The sequence below is a fragment of the Haematobia irritans genome, chromosome 4, assembly GCF_050003625.1.
Source record: "Haematobia irritans isolate KBUSLIRL chromosome 4, ASM5000362v1, whole genome shotgun sequence".
Taxonomy (NCBI): domain Eukaryota; kingdom Metazoa; phylum Arthropoda; class Insecta; order Diptera; family Muscidae; genus Haematobia; species Haematobia irritans.
The window spans coordinates 106,406,401-106,430,637 of record NC_134400.1 but is presented as its reverse complement, the minus strand read 5'-3'; the positions used below and the strand labels follow the sequence as shown (position 1 = coordinate 106,430,637).

The 24,237-nt window shown below is 34.2% G+C and overlaps 1 protein-coding gene across 1 annotated transcript in view; it reads left to right on the top strand.

Annotated features, from left to right (window-relative positions):
* bma (SCY1-like protein bma) overlaps positions 1-24,237 on the top strand; it is a 327,192-nt gene that overhangs the window by 79,931 nt on the left and 223,024 nt on the right. Inside the window, exon 8 of the mRNA XM_075306514.1 lies at positions 23,491-23,621. Within this exon, the coding sequence (XP_075162629.1) occupies positions 23,491-23,621 (131 nt within the window). The remainder of the gene's footprint in view (positions 1-23,490; positions 23,622-24,237) is intronic.

The following is a 24,237-nucleotide window of genomic DNA, read 5'->3' as shown; positions in this document are numbered from 1 at the left end:
TTAACGATGGTCGTAAGTTCATTGCTTAATTTGGCCATAAACTGATCGCCATAGGCCGTAATGCCCTATTTTTTGAATAATTCGATAAAATTACCGGCAATAAGCATAATCAATAACAAGTAAGGAAAGTCTAAAGTCGGGCGGGGCCGACTATATTATACCCTGCACCACTTGGTAGATCTAAATTTTCGATACCATATCACATCCGTCAAATGTGTTGGGGGCTATATAAAAAGGTTTGTCCTAAATACATACATTTAAATATCACTCGATCTGGACAGAATTTGATAGACTTCTGCAAACTCTATAGACTCAAAATTTAAGTCGGCTAATGCACTAGGGTGGAACACAATGTTAGTAAAAAAAACAAGTAAGGAAAGTCTAAAGTCGGGCGGGGCCGACTATACTATACCCTTCACCACTTTGTAAGTCCATATCAAATCCGTCCAACGTGTTGGATGCTATATGCATCCATACACATATATTCTGTATATCTGAGCAGATCTGTACAGAATTCTGCAATACTTATAGATTTTACCTTTAAGTCGGCTAATGCGCTGAGGTGGAACACAATGTTAGTAAAAAAATATAGGAAACATTTAAATATGAACCAATTTTGAGGCAACTTCGCAAAAGTGTATTTATGATTTATCGGTCGATATATGTGTAATAGAGTAGTAGGCAAATTTGAGTCATTTTGATAAGTTTTCGACTTAGCAGTGGCGATTTGATAAGGAAAATGTAGGTATTTCGGCCAGTATTGCCTAAATCGGAAAAACATATATATGGAATATATATCGAAATCTGAACCGATTGCAATCAAATTTCACATGCATAGTTACTATGTTGAATCTACTCCCTGTGCAAAATTTCACGTAAATTGGATAACAACTTTGACCTCTGTGGTCATATGACGGAAAATCGGGCGAAAGATATATATGGGAGCTATATCAAAATCTGAACCGATTTCAACCAAAATAATCACGCTTATGCAGAACCTTAATTCTACTGCCTGTGCAAAGTTTCAAGTTCAATTATACTTCCTCTGCAAAATTTCACGTAAATCAGAGTAGCACTTTTGCCTCTGTGGGCATATTAGTCCAAATCGGGCAAATGATATATATGGGAGCTATATCTAAATCTGAACCGACTTCAACTAAATTTTGCACAATTAACGATACTATAAAACGTACTCCTTGTGCAAAATTTCAAGCAACTCAGGGCAAAACTCTGGCTTTTGAGGCCATATAAATCCAAATCGGAAGAAAGATATATATGGGAGCTATATCTAAATCGGAACCGATTTTAACGACATTAAGCACACTTAACGATACTGTTAAACGTACTTGTTGTGCAAAATTTGAAGCAAATCAGGGCAAAACTCTGGCTTTTGGGGCCATATAAGCCCAAATCGGTCGAAAGATATATATGGGAGCTATATCTAAATCTGAACCGATTTCAACTAAATTTGGCACAATTAACGATACTATTAAACGTACTCCTTGTACAAAATTTTAATCAAATCAGGGCAAAACTCTGGCTTTTGAAGCGATATAAGTCAAAATCGGACGAAAGATATATAGGAGAGCTATATCTAAATCTGAACCGATTTCAACTAAATTTGGCACAATTAACGATACTATCAAACGTACTCGTTGTGCAAAATTTGAAGCAAATCAGGGCAAAACTCTCGCTTTTGGGGCCATATAAGTCCAAATCGGACGAAAGATATATATGGGAGCTATATATAAATCTGAACCGATTTAGCTGATATTTTGCAGTTTTTACGGGACTGACAAAACATTCAGATGTACAAAATTTGAAGAACATCGGTTCGCAAATACGTGAAATATGATCAAATCGGTGATAACTATATATGGCAGCTATATCTAAATCTGAACCGATTTTTTCCAAAATCAATAGCGATTGTCTTCTACCCGAAGAAAGACGTTATGTCAAATTTGAGAACGATCGGACTTAAACTGCGACCTGTACTTTGTGCACAAAATTACATATACAGACAGACGGACGGACAGACGGACAGACAGACAGACGGACATCGCTAAATCGACTCAGAATTTAATTCTAAGCCGATCGGTATACTAAAAGATGGGTCTATGACAATTATTTCTTGGCGTTACATACAAATGCACAAACTTATTATACCCTGTACCACAGTAGTGGTGAAGGGTATAAAAAATATGGGAAACATTTATATCTGAAGCAATTTTAAGAAAACTTCGCAAAACTTTATTTATGATTTATCGCTCGATATATATGTATTAGAAGTTTAGGAAAATTAGTCCTTTTTACAACTTTTCGACTAAGCACTGGCGATTTTACAAGGTAAATGTTGGTATTTTGACCATTTTTGTCGAAATCAGAAAAACATATATATGGGAGCTATATCTAAATCTGAACCGATTTCAACCAAATTTGGCACGCATAGCTACAATGCTAATTCTACTCCCTGTGCAAAATGTCAGCTTAATCGGAGCAAAAAATTGGCCTCTGTGGTCATATGAGTGTAAATCAGCCGAAAGCTATATATTGGAGCTATATCTAAATCTGAACCGATTTCAACCAAATTTGGCACGCATAGCTAAAATACTAAATCTACTCCCTGTGCAAAATTTCAACTAAATCGGAGCAAAAAATTGGCCTCTGTGGTCATATGAGTGTAAATCGGCCGAAAGCTATATATTGGAGCTATATCTAAATCTGAACCGATTTCAACCAAATTTGGCACGCATAGCAACAATGCTAATTCTACTCTCTGTGCAAAATTTCAACCAAATTGGGGTAAAACTCTGGCCTCTGGGACCGTATTAGTCCATATCGGGCGAAAGATATATATGGGAGCTATATCTAAATCTGAACCGATTTCAATAAAATTTGGCACACTTGACTATAGTACTAATTGTTCTTCTTGTGCAAAATTTTAAGCAAATTAGGGTAAAACTCCGGCTTCTGGGGCCATATAAGTCCATATCGGGCGAAATATATATATGGGAGCTATATCTAAATCTGAACCGATTTCTTCCAAAATCAATAGGGATCTATTCTGAGCCAAAACACATACTTGTGCCAAATTTTAAGTCGATTGGACTAAAACTGCGACCTAGACTTTGATTACAAAAATGTGTTCACGGACAGACGGACATCGCTATATCGACTCAAGAGCCCACCCTGAGCATATCTCGTCTCCTTCTGGGTGTTGCAAACATATGCACTAACTTATAATACCCTGTTCCACAGTGTGGCGCAGGGTATAAAAAGCAAAATATCGATGATTTTAAAGTTGAGGTATCACAAAAATGAATTTCGGAAGAGCACAATATGCAAAAACCAACTGCGTCTCGAGTTATAAACAGTGGATGCACCAAAACTGTACACTGGTGTAGAAGGAAGCCTAAGATTACGCCAAAAGAAGATAATATAATCAAACGAACTATGCAACAATTCAATCAAATATCATATAAAGAAGTCAAAAATTAAATTCAACTGGGTATATCTACCATAACGGTAACGAGGTAGAGCATTATAAGTCGGAGTGCCATTATACAAGAATGTCAAAAATCACCGATTTCAAAGAAAACTAGGTTAGCGCGCCTTCAATTTTCACAACAATACTTTAAATGGCCTCAGGAGCAGTGGATATGTGCTATATTTTCCTACGATTCAAAATTTAACTTGCATGGATTGGATGATAGAAATTTATTACGAAGGCTGCCAGGAAATCCTTAATCCAAGAAATGCAAAAAGTTAGGCCAATCATGGTGGGGCCAATATTATGGTCTGGAGGTATTTTTCTGGACAAGTTATTGGGCCGATTTATAGAGTCGAGGGTATTATGCTATCGGAAGTCTACAAAAACATTTTGTCCCATGTGGTATTGCCGTCAGCATTTTGGGAAATGTCGTCCGCATGGATTATTCAGCGCGATCATGACCTCTAGTACACGTGTAACGTGGTAAAACAATGTATTTCCGATGAAAAATTACGGGTGCTTGACTAGCTTGTTCAGTCGCCTAAAGTAAAAGTCATAAAACAACCTTTGGAAAGATGTAAACCGAAAAATTGGTACGAAATTTTTGCAACAGGCTTACGAAATCTATTTGAACCGAAATCCTTAGGATATGATTGACCATTTAATCCTAACCAATGGCAAAAAGTTGCGCAGAAGTAATCCAACGGCATGGCTTTAGCATCAACTATTAACATTTATCGTTAAAAGTTACAAAAACATTAATTATTTTTAACAAGTATATACGGCCGTAAGTTCGACCAGGACGAAGCTTATGTACCCTCCACCATGGATTGCGTAGAAACTTCATCTAAACACTGCCATCCACAATCGAATTACTTAAGTTGCGGTAACGCTTGCCGATGGCAAAGTATCTTAAAACCTCCTAACACCGTCTTCTAAATTGTATGTAAGTCCATACGTGGTATATATTAAATCAAACAAGTATATACGGCCGTAAGTTCGGCCAGGTCGAAGCTTATGTACCCTCCACCATGGATTGCGTAGAAACGTCTACTGAAGCCGATGGCAAGGTATCATAAAACTTCCTAACAAGGTAATATATACCACATAGTCCATACGTGGTATATATTAAACTACAAAAGGGCCGATTAAATACGTATATAATTAAGTTTAAAGTTTCTATAGAAAAAAAGTTTTGACAACATTTTCTATAGAAGTAAAATTTTGACAAAATTTTCTATAGAAATAAAATTTGGAAAAAATTTTCTATAGAAATAAAATTTTGACAAAATTTTCTATAGAAATAATATTTTGACAATGTTTTCTATAAAAATAAAATTTTGGAAGATTGTTTTTGGCTCGAGTGGCAACCATGATTATGAACCGATATGGACCAATTTTTGTGTGATTGGGGATCAGCTATATATAACTATAGACCGATCTGGACCAATTTTGGCATGGTTATTAGCGGCCTTATACTAACGACACGTTGCAAATTTCAACCGGATCGGATGAATTTTGCTCCTCTAAGAGGCTCCGGAGGTCAAATCTGGGGATCGGCTTATATGGGGGCTATATATAATTATGGACCGATATGGACCAATTCTTGCGTGTTCGTTAGAAACCATATTCTAATACCATGTTCCAAAATTCAACCGGATCGGATGAATTTTACTCCTCCAAGAGGCCCCGGAGGACAAATCTGGGGATCGATTTATATGGGGGCTATATATAATTATGGACCGATATGGACCAATTCTTGCATGGTTGTTATAGACCATATACTAACACCACGTACCAAATTTCAACCGGATCGGATGAATTTTGCTCCTCTAAGAGGCTCCGGAGGTCAAATCTGGGGATCGGCTTATATAGGGGCTATATATAATTATGGGTCGATGTGGAACAATTTTTGCATGGTCATTAGAGAACATATACCAACACCATGTACCAAATTTCAGCCGGATCGGATGAAATTTGCTTCTCTTAGCGGCTCTGAAAGCCAAATCGGGGGATCGGTTTATATGGGGGCTATATATAATTATGGACCGATGTGGACCAATTTTTGCGTGGTTGTTAAAGACCACATACTAACATCATGTACCAAATTTCAGCCGGATCGGATGAAATTTGCCTCTCTTAGAGCAATCACAAGCCAATTTTGGGGGTCCGTTTATATGGGGGCTATACGTAAAAGTGGACCGATATGGCCCATTTGCAATACCATCCGACCTACACCAATAACAACTACTTGTGCCAAGTTTCAAGTCGATAGCTTGTTTCGTTCGGAAGTTAGCGTGATTTCAACAAACGGACGGACGGATCGACTCAGAATTTCACCACGATCCAGAATATATATACTTTACGGGGTCTTAGAGCAATATTTCGATGTGTTACAAACGGAATGACAAAGTTAATATACCCCCATCCTATGGTGGAGGGTATACAAAAAATATATATAAATGATCAAAAAATCTTGATCGTTAGTTCCGTTATTTCCTTGAATCTTTAAAATTGACATAGTAAGTAATATTTTTATTTTCATCATAATTACGGTTTATTTTTAACAGTGAAAGTGGTTGCAAATGTTTTGAACAGCACTGTACATTTGAAATTTCACAACATTGGTTAATAAATAAGAGCATTGTGGCCAAATTTGGGAAAATCAATCGATGCATATATATGGGAACTATATCTAAATCTGAACCGATTTCGATGATATTTTCCAGATTTGGTTGATACCACAGAAAGTTACCTTATACTATATTAGAGTAAGATCGGGTATTAAACAAGGCTATTATGATCAGAAATAAAGTTATAAGGGGTAAGTTTTTGAAAAACGAGCGATACATATATATATGGGAGCTTTATCTAAATCTGAACCGATTTGGATTATATTTTGCAGGTTTTATTGATATTAAAGGAGATTACCTTGTGCTAAATTTAAGTAAGATCGATTAATACATGAGGCCACTATGGTCAAAAATAAGGTTATAAGGGGCAAGTTTTTCAAAATCGTGCGCTACACATATATGGGAACTATATCTAAATCTGTACTGATTTAGATGATATTTTGCACATAGAGTCAGTGCTGTAGAAGATTAGAGTAAGCCGCATTTGGGTAAGATCGGTTGATAAATAAGAGTTTTATGGCCAAATTTGTGAAAATCGGGCGATAAATATATATGAGAGCTAAATCTGAACCGATTTTGGCACACTTAAAGGGTGGTCAATTGGATTACTTTGTGACAAATTTGACGCCGATCGGTTAGTAAATGATATTTGATCCGATTTTTTTCCAAATTCAATAGCGTTCATCCCTGTGACACAAACGCGCCACATACCAAATTTCATCAAAATCGGTTAATAATTACGATCGAAATCCTGCGAACAACAAATACATGAAAGGACGGACGGACACCAAGGCTAGATCGACTCAGGAGGTGATTCTGAGTTGATCAGTATATATTTTATGGGGTCTAGAATCAATATTTCTGGAAGGCACATTTTTGGCAGATCAATGTTATCATACCCTGACCACTATGTGGTTTGTGGTATAAAAATCACAGTGAATCGTCAAAATTAAAAAATAAAACTAGCATATTCGGCCGTAAGTTCAGCCAGGCCGAATCTTATGTACCCTCCACCATGGATTGCGTAGAATCTTCTGCGAAAGACTGTCATCCACAATCGAATTACTTGGGTTGTGGTAAACTTACTGATGGTAAAGTACCTTAAAACTTCTTAACATCGTCTTCTAAATTGTAAGTTAGTACATAAGTGGTATATATTAGACAAAAACAAGTAAATACGGCCGTAAGTTCGGCAAGGCCGAATCTTATGTACCCTCCACCATGGATTGCGTAGAAACTTCTACGAAAGACTGTCATCCACAATCGGATTACTTGGGTTGTGGTCAGGGTTGGCCTGTCACAAACTGAGACTTTTGCGACATACATTTGCGACGGTATAATACGTATGTCGCAAAAGTCATAAACCTACTGTAGAAAACCTAATTTTGAATAGAAGAAATCCTGAACATTTTTTAATTTAGTTTAAGAGCATTCGCTGTGAGTTTCTGCAATTTATTGGACAGGAGACTGAACTTAAAGCTAAGAAAGGACGAGAAAATCCACGGTACTCGTGCAAAATGCAATAGGGAAAATGTGGGGACTAAAACCGAAAATTGTGAACATTCCTGAGAATTGAAACTTCTTCGCACATACCATCGTCTTGGATATCATCGAATTCGCTGCCTAGCTGACGCGACTAAAGTATTTTGAGTTTGCGACTTTTGTTACTTTTTGTACATTTACGACGCGTATGTGAAGTTTACGACGTGTGCAACTTTGCGACAGTCGCAAACCTAAAAAAGTTTGATACAGACCATCTCTGGTTGTGGTATCTTAAAACTTCTTAACATCGTCTTCTAAATTGTGAGTTAGTCCATACGTGGTATATATCAGACAAAAACGTTTGGTATAAGTAAGTCTACAAATAATTACGAATCGCCATGGACTTTTGCACGGTATGTAGAGAGCCAGAATTGAAATACGGGGGTCGCTTATAGAATTATGAACCAATGTTTGTGTGATTGGAGATCGATTTATCTGAGGGCTATATATAACTATAGACCGATATGGACCTAGTTAGACATGGTTGTTGACGGCCCTATACTAGCACAATGTACCAAATTTCAACTGACTCGGATGAAATTTGCTCCTCCAATAAGGTCCACAACCAAATCTCGGGATTGGTTTATATGGGGGCTATATATGATTATGGACTGATATGGACCACTTTTGGCATGGATGTTAAATATCATATACTACCACCACGTACCAAATTTCAATCAGATCGGATGCCTTTTGCTCCTCTAAGAGGCTCCGGAGGTCAAATCTGGGGATCGGTTTATATGGGGGCTATATATAATTATGAACCGATGTGGACCAATTTTTGCATGGTCATTAGAGACTATATACTAACACCATGTACCAAATTTCAGCCGAATCGGATGAAATTTGCTTCTCTTAGAGGCTCCGCAAGCCAAATCGGGGGATCGGTTTATATGGGGGCTATATGTAATTATGGACCGATGTGGACCAATTTTTGCATGGTTGTTAGAGACTATAACTAACACCATGTACCAAATTTCAGCCGGATCGGATGAAATTTGTTTCTGTTAGAGCAATCGCAAGCCAAATTTGGGGGTCCGTTTATATGGGGGCTATACGTAAAAGTGGACCGATATGGCCCATTTGCAATACCATCCGACCTACATCAATAACAACTAATTGTGGCAAGTTTCAAGCCGATAGCTTGTTTCGTTCGGAAGTTAGCGTGATTTCAAAAGAAGGATGGACGGACATGCTCAGATCGACTCAAAATTTCACCACGACCCACAATATATATACTTTATGGGGTCTTAGAGCAATATTTCGATGTATTACAAACGGAATGACAAAGTTAATATACCCCCATCCTATGGTGAAGGGTATAAAAAGGTATGCGTATATATACAGATAATTACGAACCGATATGGACCAATTTTGCATTATTGTTGGAGATCATATACTAACATCACCTACAAAATTTCAATCGGATCGGATAAATTTTGTTCTTCCAAGAGGCTCTGGAGGTCAAATATGGGGATCGGTTAATACGGGTGCTATATATAATTATGGACCAATTTTTGCATGGTTATTCTTACAAGAGGCTCCGGAGGTAAAATTTGGGGATCGGTTTATATGGGGGCAAAATATAATTATGGACCGATATGGATAAATTTGTGCATAGTAGTTCAACCGTAAAGGTGGTTCAATATGGTCCATTTACAATACCATCTGACCTACATCAATTATGCTAAGTTTCAAGTCGATAGCTTGTTTCGTTCGGAAGTAAGCGTGATTTCAACAGACGGACGGACATGCTTAAATAGATTGACTCAGAATTTCACCACAACCCAGAATATATATACTTTATGGGATCTTAGAGCAATATTTCGATGTGTTACAAACGAAATGACAAAGTTAGTATACCTCCATACTATGGTGGAGGGTATAAGAAACAAAAACTTTACTATTTTTTATTCCACGGCTAGAAGCGGCCTCAGGACTTTATTTTGGCGGCCTAAGTAATAACTTATAATTTTTACTTAGCTAGCTAAGCTATTTTTCTACAATTTTGAAATCGTTTCATGTGTACTCGGGCCTACAAGTTGCCCACTCCTCAGTGTTCCTCAATGATTTGGACAATATATCCCATAAATATAGAAATGATGAAGATGGTTCACCTTTATATTGATCCACCATCCAATTTTATTGCTTGAGTATTTAGAATAAAATTTTCGTTCATAAATACATGCTGATTGAACTCCCATTTCAAGAACATTCGAAAGACGATTGCTGCTCTCCTGGTTTAGTGTTTCGGATGACAAAATTTTTTATACCCTCCACCATAGGATGGGCGTATATTAACTTTGTCATTCTGTTTGTAACACATCGAAATATTGCTCTAAGACCCCATAAAGTATATATATTGTGGGTCGTGGTGAAATTCTGAGTCGTTCTGAACATGTCCGTCCGCCCGTCCGTCCGTCTGTTGAAATCACGCTAACTTCCGAACGAAACAAGCTATCGACTTGAAACTTGGCACAAGTAGTTGTTATTGACGTAGGCCTGATGGTATTGCAAATGGGCCATATCGGTCCAATTTTACGTATAGCCCCCATATAAACGGACCCCCAAATTTGGCTTGCGATTGCTCTAAGAGAAGCAAATTTCATCCGATCCGGCTGTAATTTAGTACATGGTGTTAGTATATGGTCTCTAACAACCATGCAAAAATTGGTCCATATCGGTCCACTTTTACGTATAGCCCCCATATAAACGGACCCCCAAATTTGGCTTGCGTCTGCTCTAAGAGAAGCAAACTTCATCCGATTCGGCTGAAATTTGGTGTAAGTATATGGTCTCTAACAACCATGCAAAAATTGGTCCACATCGATCCATAATTATATATAGCCCCCATATAAATCGATCTCCCGATTTGGCTTGCGGAGCCTCTAAGAGAAGCAAATTTCATCCGATCCGGCTGAAATTTGGTACATGGTGTTGGTATATGTTCTCTAATGACCATGCAAAAATTGGTCCACATCGGCCCATAATTATATATAGCCCCCATATAAACCGATCCCCAGATTTGACCTCCGGAGCCTCTTAGAGGAGCAAAAGCCATCCGATCCGATTGAAATTTGGTACGTGGTGTTAGTATATTGTCTCTAACAATCATGCAAAAATTGGTCCATATCGGTCCAGAATTATATATAGCCCCCATATAAGCCGATACCCGGATTTGACCTCCGGAGCCTCTTAGAGGAGCAAAATTCATCCGATCCGGTTGAAATTTGGTACGTGGTGTTAACATATGGTCTCTAATAACCATGCAAGTATTGGTCCACATCGGTCCATATTTATATATAGGCCCCATATAAACCAATCCCCAGATTTGTCCTTCGGAGCCTCTTGGATGAGCAAAATTCATCCGATCCGGTTGAAATTCGGAACATGGTGTTAAAATGTTGTCTCTAACAAACACGCAAGAATTGGTCCATATCGGTCCATAATTATATATAGCCCCCATATAAACCGTTCCCAAGATTTGATCTCCGGAGCCTCTTGGAGGAGCAAAATTCATCCGTACCGGTTGAAATTGGCAACGTGGTGTTAGTATAAGGCCGCTAATAACCATGCCAAAATTGGTCCATATCGGTCTATAGGTATATAAAGCCCATCCCCAATCACAAAAAAATTGGTCCATATCGTTTCAAAATCATGGTTGCCACTCGAGCCAAAAATAATCTACCAAAATTTTATTTTTTTAGAAAACATTGTCAAAATGTTATTTCTATAGAAAATTTTGTCAAAATGTTATTTCTATAGAAAATTTTGTCAAAATTTTATTTCTATAGAAAATGTTGTCAAAATTTTATTTCTATAGAAAATTTTGTCAAAATTTTATTTCTACAGAAAATTTTGTCAAAATTTTATTTCTATAGAAAATTTTGTCAAAATTTTGTTTCTATAGAAAATTTTGTCAAAATTTTATTTCTATAGAAAATGTTGTCAAATTTTTATTTTTTCAAAATTTTATTTCTATAGAAACTTTAAATAAGTGTTACCGCAACCCAAATAATTCGATTGTGGATGACAGTCTTCAGTAGAAGTTTCTACGCAATACATAAGCTTCGGCCTGGCCGAAATTACGGCCGTATATACTTGTTTCTTTTTTAATTTTTACATTATTATTGATTTTCTACGTCGAAGTTTATGTTTTCATAAAACCTTTTAAAAAAATTATTGGGGATTTTTGGGGACAAGAGTCAGAAAACTATTGGCAACACTGCTACAACGGGATATGTATAATGAATTAGAAAAGTAACTGGTGGAAAGTTTTTTTAAACTATGCCCGTTTCGCCACAAAAAAAAAATTGCCATTGTAGGTTTGAATGGACAAACAAAGCAAAGGCCATTGTTTAGAAGGGCAAAGCCAATGCTGAGGCTAGTCAACATTCATGTTATTTAAGAAAAAAAAACTTCTCAAGTTCCATGAACTTTTGTTATGACAACAAATATTTCTTACATTCCTCCATGGTATTATTAAATAAATTCGTACTAACCGTATACCTAGAGAAAGAATATAATATCTGATTCTAAAATTAGATTTTATTACCAACATTATTTGCTTTGGACCAATAAAATTAAAATAACTTTAAGTAAGTTCGGCCAAGCCGAAAGTCCTACACAAGACTGTCTGATTCACAGTCGAATTCATTGGGATGTGGTAACACACCCAGAAAAAAGTGACCCCTTTTTAAGTTAAAATGAACTCATTGTGAAGAAAGTTGAACTTCGTATAGCGCCAAAGACATTTTTATTTGTTTGAACGATATGATTTTGGCAGAAATTAGGTAGAATGCATTCCATATATTAGTTAATATTTTCCTATATTTATGTACCACTATACTACAGAATGAAAATATGGAATGATTTTATTGAACTTTTTTCATTCATTTGGACAAATCTTACATATTTGTGGTAACCCTTTTACTTCAAAATTAGAACTGCTTACCTTTGTTTTTATTTTTAAATACAATTTTATGTATTTATATAAGCAATTTTTTCTTCAATAAAAGACATGTTTTATTAATATATTAAATATATTTATTTAGAATCAACAGCATCGACTGGCCTTGAAAACACATTTTTTCTTCTTCTAGTACCTTTCACTTTGTATAAGTTGCTGCATAGCAATTTTGTCCACCTTTTACAATTTCAATACCTATAAAAATATAAAAAAAAATCCTAAACCAATTTTTGCACAAAAGGTTAGCGTCACTGAAAATTACCTGATAATTGAAGATTCCAAAATGAAGTCGAATGAATGGGTTGTTATTCTGCTGGTGTTTTCTTTTTTTGTAAATCAATTTTCAAAAAACCAACATTTTTCTCACTAATTTAAAATAACAAATATTTTACATATTTGATTTGTTTCTTTTTTTATATTATTTTACTACATTCAACAATCTCTCCGCATACCATAACAACGCGTTTCCAACTAAAAAACAATCCACGCGCAAACATATCGGTTACATCGATGACAGGTATCGATTAAAGGTAGTTAAAAGAAATGTAGGAAATTTTCCTATATCGTAACAAGTGTGTTTCCTTAACTTTTGAAAGGATTGAATACTTCTTAGTACGAATGAACTAAAATATTTTTCTATGGCAAGTGTTATTCGTATGTATGATAAGCTTTCTATAATAAAGGAAGTCAGAATTATCATTTTATAAGAAATTTTACTAAATTTTAGGAAACTTGGTTATAGTTCGGTGTTTGCTCATTTCTATGAATACATTGTAATCAGTGATACCCCACGAAGAAAACAGTATTAGTAAAATTCCATGCCTTATTCTAGTTAATGAACTATTCCTAACTGCTTTCAGTTTAGGATTTTTTTACTGAAACAAGTAAATTTTATTATTTCATACAAAAATTTAACTGAATGGAAATAAAATGGCTAAACTAATTTGATGAACATTTTTATACCCTGCGCCACACTGTGGAACAGGGTATTATAAGTTCACAGAAAAAAATATCACCAAAATATTTCCAATTAAAAAGTTAATTGAAGTTGAAAATTTTGTCAATTAATAAATAATTTAATACAATTAACTTTTTAATCATGATAGAAAATTAAGTTAATTAAGTCACTGATTGAACATTTTAAAATTTTTAATTAAAAAATTAATTCATACAATTAACTTTTTAATCAAATTCGGAAGACTAATTCAGTTTAAAAAAAATGCTGATTTTTTTTTTAAATTTTTAATGAAAAATGTATTTCAACCAATCATTTGTTAATCCAAATAAAAACTCTAAGCCAATCTAACTAGGTAATTAAAAATAGTTACCTTTTTTAATTAATAAATTAATTGCGTTTTGCAATCAACATCAATTAAATTTTTAATTGAATCAATTAAAAAATTAATTGAATTTTGCTGAAAAAAATCAATTAATTTTTTAATCAAGAATTTTTTCTATGCCCAATTAAAACTGTGATATATACTATCATTTTCGTGATTGAAGACATTTCAATTAAAAAATTAATTGGATCAATTAATTTGGTGATTGAATCAGAAAAAAAATTTTTTGTGTGTTAGTGCATATGTTTGTAACACCCAGAAGCAGACGAGATAAATACATGGTGTCTTTGGCAATAATGCTCACGGTGGGTCCCTGCGTCGATATAACCATGTCCGTCTGTCCGTCTGTCCGTCCGTCCGTCCGTCCGTCCGTGTGAACACATTTTTGTGATCAAAGTCTAGGTCGCAATTTAAGTCCAATCGCCTTCAAATTTTACACATATTCCTTATTTGGGTCAGAATAGAACCCTATTGATTTTGGAAGACATCGGTTCAGATTTAGATATAGCTCCCATATATATCTTTCGCCCGATATGCACTAATATGGACCCAGCAGCCAGAGTTTTATACCGATTTGCTTGAAATTTTGTACAAACATAACACTTAGTCATATAGTCAAGTGTTGATTGAAATCGGTTCAGATTTAGATATAGCTCCCATATATATCTTTCGCCCGATATGGACTAATATGGTCCTAAAAGCCAGAGTTTTGGCCCAATTTGGTTGAAATTTTGCACAGGGAGTAGATTTGACATTGTAGCTATGCGTGCCAAATTTGGTTGAAAGCGATTCTGATTTAGATATAGCTCCCATATATATCTTTCGCCCGATATGCACTTGTATGCACCCAGAAGCCAGAGTTTTATCCCGATTAGCTTGAAATTTTGCACAAGGAGTACAATTGGTAGTATGGTCATGTGCGCCAAATTTGATTGAAATCGGTTCAGATTTAGATATAGCTTCCATATATATTTTTCGCCCGATATGGACTTATATGGCCCCAGAATCCGGAGTTTTGGCCCAATTTGGTTGAAATTTTGCACTAGGAGTACAATTAGTAATATAGTCATGTGTGCCAAATTTGATTGAAATCGGTTCAAATTTAGATATAGCTCCCATATATATGTTTTTCTGATTTCGACAAAAATGGTCAAAATACCAACATTTTCCTTGTTAAATCGCCACTGCTTAGTCGAAAAGTTTTAAAAACGACTCTAATTTTCCTAAACATCTAATACATATATATCGAGCGATAAATCATAAATAAACTTTGACGGATGTGATATGGTATCGTAAATTTAGATCTACAAAGGGGTGCAGTGTATAATATAGTCGGCCCCGCCCGACTTTAGACTTTCCTTACTTGTTTTTTACTAAAATTGTGTTCCACCTTAGTGCATTAGCCAACTTAAATTTTGAGTCTATAAATTTTGTAAAAGTCTATCAAATTCTGTCCAAATCGAGTGATATTTAAATGTATGTATTTGGGACAAACCTTTAGCACCCAACACATTTGACGGATGTGATATGGTATCGAAAATTTACATCTACAAAGTGGTGCAGGGTATAATATAGTCGGCCCCGCCCGACTTTAGACTTTCCTTACTTGTTTCCTTTAGTTTCGAAAACACTTTTTTTCTGGGTACACTTGCCGATGGCATGATATCTTAAAATTTATTAACATTGTCTTCTGAATTCTAAGTTAGTCCATATGGAGTCTATTTTGGACTAACAAAAGGCAGATTAAATACCTATATAGGCCAATTCAGTTCTTGATCGTCTTTTATATAAACAATTATGAGTTGATATGATCCAATGTTTGCTCGGTAATTAGAGAGCCAAATTTTAACCGGATCGGAATGTATCTCAATGATGCTCCAGTAGTCCAATTTGGGGATCGATTTACATGGAGGCAATATATTATTAGGGACCGATATGTACCAATTTTTGCATGGGAGCTAGAGGCTACATTTAACATCCCAGCAAACAAATTTGGAAGTTCTTCCAACGGCACAATTTGAAAAGCACTTCCAGAAGATGCACTCCCAATGAAGTTCTTTATTTTAACTACGCAGGAAGTTCTTTTAATTAAATTTTTATAACTTGGTTTTTTTCATATTTTGAATGTGTAATTTTAACTTTTTTGTTTCAAAGAGGTTAAAAACAGAGTAAGAATTCATAAAATGATACAAATCATTAAAATTTGGTCAAAAAAATGCTAAATCCAATCTGAAAAAATTGTGAATTTTTGAAAATATTTGAGGTCTAACGTTTCCGACAAGCGTTGGAATCCAATAAATATTATAAAAATTATTTATTTAACAAAATACCACAGAATTTTTTAATGTACATCCAAAACATTGAATTCGGATCTCACCTAAAGAAGTGATGCAAATTCAGTGCATCGGCTGTTGGAATAGAGGACTTCCGTTCTATGACAAGCCCATGTTAAATTCATCGCTTCTACGTCAATTTTGCACCACTTCATTACTTTTTTGGCCACGCTTTTTTTTTGCTGGTTATGTATAGCCCCCATATTAACCGATCCCTAGATTTGGCTTGTGGAACCTCTGGGATGAGTGATTTTCATCCGATCCGGTTGAAATTTGATGCGTGGTTTTAGTATATACCATCTAACAACCATGCAAAGATTGGTTCATATCGGTTCACAATTATTTATAGAAACCTTCATATCGACTAACTTACATTTTAGAAGACGATGTTAAGAAGTTTTAAGATACCTTGATAATGGCTATTGTTAACATAACCCGAGTGATTCGATTGTGGATGACAGTCTTTAACACAACTTTCTACGCAATCCATCACTGAGAAAACAGTGAAACCACCAGGAAGAAAACTTTCGGTTAATTTTAGAAAATTTTTAATTTTTTTAGAAATGTTTACCTAAACAGTATTACTAACGCTAGCATCACGCCGATATCACAAAAAAATACGTAAATATTTTTCGACAAATTCAAGAAAATTTATTAGACACAATTAGGTTTTTTTCATTTGTTAAAGAAAATTTTGTAGTTTGAACAAAACAATTGGACTTCAAAATTGTAAGAATGTCTTTAGTGACATACGTAGTTCATGATGAAGTCATTTGTGGAAAAATTTACAAATTTAAAGAAATAATGAACTATTTTGTGAGAAGTATGAATTTAGTAAATCTTTGTGCTTAATTTGTGTATAATTTTTCCCGTTTTTTAGTTAATTTAACTAACGTACGCAAAAAATATTAGAGCAAAGGAAACTTTCTCCAAACATAATAATTCCGTGAACTACAATAAAGTTAAATTGGCTTTAGTGAAATAGAGAGTTTAATTTTTTTATACCCTGTGCCACACTGTGGAACAGGGTATTATAAGTTAGTGCATATGTTTGCAACACCCAGAAAGAGACGAGATAGACACATGGTGTCTTTGGCAAAAATGCTCAGGGTGGGCTCCTGAGTCGATATAGCCATGTCCGTCTGACCGTGAACACATTGTTGTAATCAAAGTCTAGGTCGCAATTTTAGTCCTATCGACCTCAAATTTGGCACAAGTATGTGTTTTCGCTCAGAATAGAACCCTATTGATTTTGGAAGAAATCGGTTCAGATTTAGATATAGCTCCCATATATATATTTCGCCCGATATGGACTTGTATGGCCCCAGAAGCCAGAGTTTTACCCTAATTTGCTTAAAATTTTGCACAAGAAGAACAATTAGTACTATAGTCAATTGTGCAAAATTTTATTGAAATCGGTTCAGATTTCGATATAGCTCCCATATATATCTTTCGCCCGATATGGACTAATACGTTCCCAAAAGCCAGAGTTTTACCCCAATTTGGTTGAAATTTTGCACTAGGAGTACAATTAACAGCGTAGTCAAGTGTGCCAAATTTTATGGAAATCGGTTCAGATTTAGATATAGCTCCCATATATATCGTTCGCCCGATTTACACTCATATGACCACAGAGGCCAATTTTTAACTCCGATTTAGTTGAAATTTTGCACAGCGAGTAGAATTAGCATTGTAGCTATGCGTGCTAAATGTGGTTGAAATCGGTTCAGATTAAGATAAATCTCCCATATATATGTTTTTCTGATTTCGACAAAAATGGTCAAAATACCAACATTTTCCTTGTAAAATCGCCTCTGCTTAGTCGAAAAGTTGTAAAAATGACTCTAATTTTCCTAAAATTCTAATACATATATATCGAGCGATAAATCATAAATAAACTTTTGCGAAGTTTCCTTAAAATTGCTTAAGATTTAAATGTTTCCCATGTTTTTTTTTACTAACATTGTGTTCCACCCTAGTGCATTAGTCAACTTAAATTTTGAGTCTATAGATTTTGTAGAAGTCTATCAAATTCTGTCCAGATAGAGTGATATTTAAATGTATGTATTTGGGACAAACCTTTATATATAGCCCCCACTACATTTGACGGATGTTATACAGTATCGAAAATTTAGATCTACAAAGTGGTGCAGGGTATAATATAGTCGGCCCCGCACGACTTTAGACTGTCCTTACTTGTTTTTTACTAACATTGTGTTCCACCTTAGTGCATTAGCCGACTTAAAGTTTGAGTCTATAGATTTTGTAGAAGTCTATCAAATTCTGTCCAGATCGAATGATATTTAAATGTAGGTATTTGGGACAAACATTTAGATATAGCCCCCAACATATTTGACGGATGTGATATGGTATCGAAAATTTAGATCTACAAAGTGGTGCAGGGTGTAATATAGTCGGCCCCGCCCGACTTTAGACTTTCCTTACTTGTTTTTTACTAACCCTAGTGCATTAGCCGACTTAAATTTTGAGTCTATAGATTTTGTAGAAGTCTATCAAATTCTGTCCAGTGTATATAACCCCCAACACATTTCACGGATGTGAATGGTATCGAAAATTTAGATCTACAAAGTGGTGCAGGGTATAATATAGTCGGCCCCGCCCGACTTTAGACTTTCCCCATTGGTTTTTTTTTTGAGTGATGGTGGAGGGTAAATTTAGATTCTACTTAGATGGAATTAGAACACTAATTTTAGCTTTTTTGATTTTCTGTATGTTTTCGTCATATAACTTAAAAGCCTTTCATAAACGTATTAATTAGATTCAAAATTCAGACTCATCTACCATACATGGATAAGTTATGAAAATTTTCAGGGTAAAACAGTGTTTAGAATAATGTCGTGATAGAAGGCTCCTACTTTTTTGAAGGATTTTTGTAGTCAAAATTTATGTCATAAATATTGAACAATTTTGGAGATTTATTAAAGCCGTATAGCCAGTTCAGTTCAACTGTTCAGATCGATTTGCTTTTATGCACAGATACCCATTTTGACGACGAATCACTAACTCTAAGGACAAACTGCCTTTATCAACTTTTGGTCAAGTAAGAAATCTTTATGGAAGAGAAATTCGTCTTCTACGCAAAAACCGCGTACGCATTTGAACCCTTAAATGCGCTCTGTATCTTTTAAGATACAACCAGAAAAAATTCTTTCATCTTAAAATTTTGACCGAATTCTATGAAATCAAGTTTCTTGTATTTAGTACTGTTGGTAAAAAAGATGTGTAGTATAAACATATCGCTATTCTGTACTAAAATCAAATGGCTTATTTGTAAATAAAAACTTAGTTTAATTCGCGGCGTATTTTTTAAGACACAATCACTAATTTTTCAGAAAATCACACAACATTTATTTTTGGAAAACAATGTGGTATGCAGATGTTCTTTATTTATAATTTTTCATATTATATATATATATATATATATATATATATATATATATATATATATATATATATATATATATATATATATATATATATATATATATATATATATATATATATATATATATATATATATATATATATATATATATATATATATATATATATATATATATATATATATATATATATATATATATATATATATATATATATATATATATATATATATATATATATATATATATATATATATATATATATATATATATATATATATATATATATATATATATATATATATATATATATATATATATATATATATATATATATATATATATATATATATATATATATATATATATATATATATATATGTTTTTTCGGAGCAATCGGTGACGTTGGACATTTAAGGGTTAAGAACATGAAATTACAAATTCTTTCATGTTATGATACCCATTTTTAATTCAAATCACTTATTTATGAGGACAATACGACTTCATTGAAAAGTCTATCGACTTTTGGACAAGGAAAAAAACTTTATATTAGAGAAATACGTCCTCTATGCTAAGCAAAATTTGCATTCGTATTTTAAAGACACGAAATCTTTGACCTCACGACAATATTTTTTTCAGTGTGATATCTACCAAATTTAGCACAGTTCCATATGATATAAACTATATTTTGTATAGTTCATTTTGGATCTAAAATACCTCCAGATTAGAAATCAATGGCTGCTTCGACTTCATATCTTCGTTATCTCCATTCGAATTTAGCCCATTCTTATTTATTTTCATTTAATCCCCATATTCTGCTCATTCAATAGAAGAAAACTTATTTTTGTATATACCATTATAACATACATCTTTTCTTTTATCATTTCATTGTACATTTCTATATATATATATATGTTTTTTCGGAGCAATCGGTGACGTTGGACATTTAAGGGTTAAGAACATGAAATTACAAATTGTTTTCCAGTGCATTGAATGATATTATAAAGTATGTACATCTTTTAAAGGAATAGTTTCCGTATTCGGTAGTCCTGCTGATACTTGCCCCACCATCTGTAATTAGGAATTTTACAGCAACATCAACAAAAGAAAAACTTTTTCTGACATAGCAGCATACCATGAAGCCAATCATTTCATCTCTTCAAATCTGCCATCCGACCGTGAATATCATAGTCCTTGCAAACTGTTTATTTAGAATTTGCATAAAATTGTTAGAAAGTTTTGCGACAAAAGAATTATGAGAAGTGAATTACATTTTATTTTGGCTTTGTACTCTATGACAACAACCTTAATGGAAATTTTAAAAACAATCACCTGTGGGATGAAAGAATATTTACGCGGTACCCTGTCACTTAATGAAAATTCTAACGAAACGTTACGTCATCAGGTGCTCATCGCTATCATTATAAATTAGTCAAAATTATAATCAAGAATTAATTAAATTTGGCATATTTGGCGTGTGACCCTAAGCGAATGGTTTTAATTGGCATTTACGAGTCCTGTAGGATGAATTCAATTACTGTGAAGTGCTTTATATTTGCATATGAAATAATTAAGAGATTTTATATGCCACTTATGAGCTACTTTAGGCAAACTAAATTTATTAATCACGTTATACTGTCAAATGGTTGGGGTTAGTTACACTGACTGACGGAGGAATGGGCAGACTGGTCTAGTTCGACCCAGAATTTCACCACGACCAAGTGAATATATACACAATTGTGGCTTTTCTAGACATCAAAGGGACATTTAATAACGTTCATCCGAGTTCAATATTGAATGGATTGACATCTCTAAATGTTGATCCAGGGATACTTAGCCTGTTAGTCGAACTATTAACGAAGATACGTATTTCAGCCACACTAGGACCAGCACGTATAGAAAGGTATGAGAACAGAAGCACTGTCCAACAGTTCTATCACCTCTTTTTTGAAATGTTTCTATAAACACCCTTTCGGTTTCCTTAGAAAAAGAAAGGATAAAAGTGATGGCATACGCAGATGATGTGGCTCTAGCCATAGTTATTATAAAGAGAGCCCTCCGCATGACTTAGAAATGGGCGAAGGGGAATATTCTAGGGGTAAATCCTGTACTGGAAAGAACGCAAAATTCCCATGGTTAAGTGGGGACTAAAACCACAAATTGTGCATTGACTGTACACTACGAGTATAGTGGTTATACCCCCATGTTCCTACATTCGTAATGACAAATCGCAAGAATTTAGTTTTATTATAAAGAAACAAGTATATACGGCCGTGCAAAATTTTAAGCAAATTAGGCTAAAACTCTGGCTTCTGCGGACATATAAGTCCATATCGGGCGAACTATATATATGGGAGCTATATCTAAATCTGAACCGATTTCTTCCAAAATCAATAGGGTTCTATAAAACACATACTTGTGCCAAATTTGAAGTCGATTGGACTAAAACTGCGATCTAGACTTTGATTACAAAAATGTGTTCACGGACAGACGGACATTGCTATATCGACTCAGGAGCCCACCCTGAGCATTTTTGCCAAAGACACCATGTGTCTATCTAGTCTCCTTCTGCGTGTTGCAAACATATGCACTAACTTATAATACCCTGTTCCACAGTGTGGCGCAGGGTATAATTATTTCTTGCTGGGATATACTAAATTTGGTATAGCTATTTACGACTTTAAAATATTGGTCTGTATAGGGGCTATATCGGAACTTAGGCAAACATATATCAAGTCTAACCTACTTCTAGATTTTAAATTTTAAGCAAAATTGCAAGTTTCATGCCCTCGAGGAGTCAAATCGGAAGATCTGTCTATATGGGGGCTATATGAAAGTATGGAGTGCACTGAAAAAAAAGCATGCCCGGTTCCAAAGATTTTGTCTTTACTTTAAAAAATTTGGTATTGATTCCGAGCCAAAGAAGCGGAGAATACAAGTAAGGATACTTTTAAGACACAATTCTCTTTCAAATTTGGGTTTTGTGTACTTGCTTCTAGGAAGCAAATTTTAATTTTTCGCTTTCTCATCCTTTTTTCTTCATATGCTATCGAAGTCCTTTAAAAACGAGTTAACGACAACTTTATTTCCCAAATTAAGACTCGACTTCCTGTAGAAATTATGCTATGTTTCAAGTAAAAAACTTCTTTAAAATAAAGTTTTGAAAAACATGTCCTATATTTGAACGATTTTTTGCTTTGTAGTCAAGATACAAAAAGACAACTAATTTAAAGACAATTTCATTAAATCTAAAGAATATTTCTGAATTATTAAAGTCAAGTTGACCTTAGCCCAAACATTTTTTCTTTCATGTTATGATACCCATTTTTAATTCAAATCACTTATTTATGAGGACAATACGACTTCATTGAAAAGTCTATCGACTTTTGGACAAGGAAAAAAATTTTATATTAGAGAAATACATCCTCTATGCTAAGCAAAATTTGCATTCGTATTTTAAAGACACGAAATCTTTGACCTCACGACAATATTTTTTTTCAGTGTGATATCTACCAAATTTAGCACAGTTCCATATGATATAAACTATATTTTGTATAGTTCATTTTGGATCTAAAATATCTCCAGATTAGAAATCAATGGCTGCTTCGACTTCATATCTTCGTTATCTCCATTCGTCTTTAGCCCATTCTTATTTATTTTCATTTAATCCCCATATTCTGCTCATTCAATAGAAGAAAACTTATTTTTGTATATACCATTATAACATACATATTTTCTTTTATCATTTCATTGTACATTTCTATTTTAACGAAACGAAGCTGGATGAGAACGTACAAAAGATGTTACCAAGGGTGCCAGTGCCATTGCAGGAAGCCACATCACGACTCGTGAATCGAGATCCAACAGCAAGACCTACAGCTCAACTATTGCAGTTGATAAAGTATTTTGTGTAAGTAACGATGAAAATTCCTATCTAGCTAGACGTCTTTATGAACATAATGATACAAAAGAACATATTACTATATAAACATGATGTTAAAATCTAAAACGATTTCGTTAAAGGATTTCTATATATGATTTTTTATATAATGACTAGCAAAACGCGGTGCGCATCGCCTTCCCAATTTTGTTTTTTTATACCCTAAACCACATAGTGGTCAGGGTATAATAAGTTTGATCGACCAAAAAATGTGCCTATCAGAAATATTGATTTTAGACCCCATAAAATATATACCGATCGACTCAGAATCACCTCCTGAGTGGATCTAGCGCTTGGTGTCCGTCCGTCCGTCTGTCCATGTATTTGTTGTTCACCGGATTCCGGTCGCAATTATTAACCGATTTTGATGAAATTTGGTACAGGGAGTGTTTTGGGCACAACGCTATTGAATTTGGAAGAAATCGGATCAAATTTAGATATAGCTCCCATATATATATATATATATATATATATATATATATATATATATATATATATATATATATATATATAATATATATATATATATATATATATATATATATATATATATATATATATATATATATATATATATATATATATA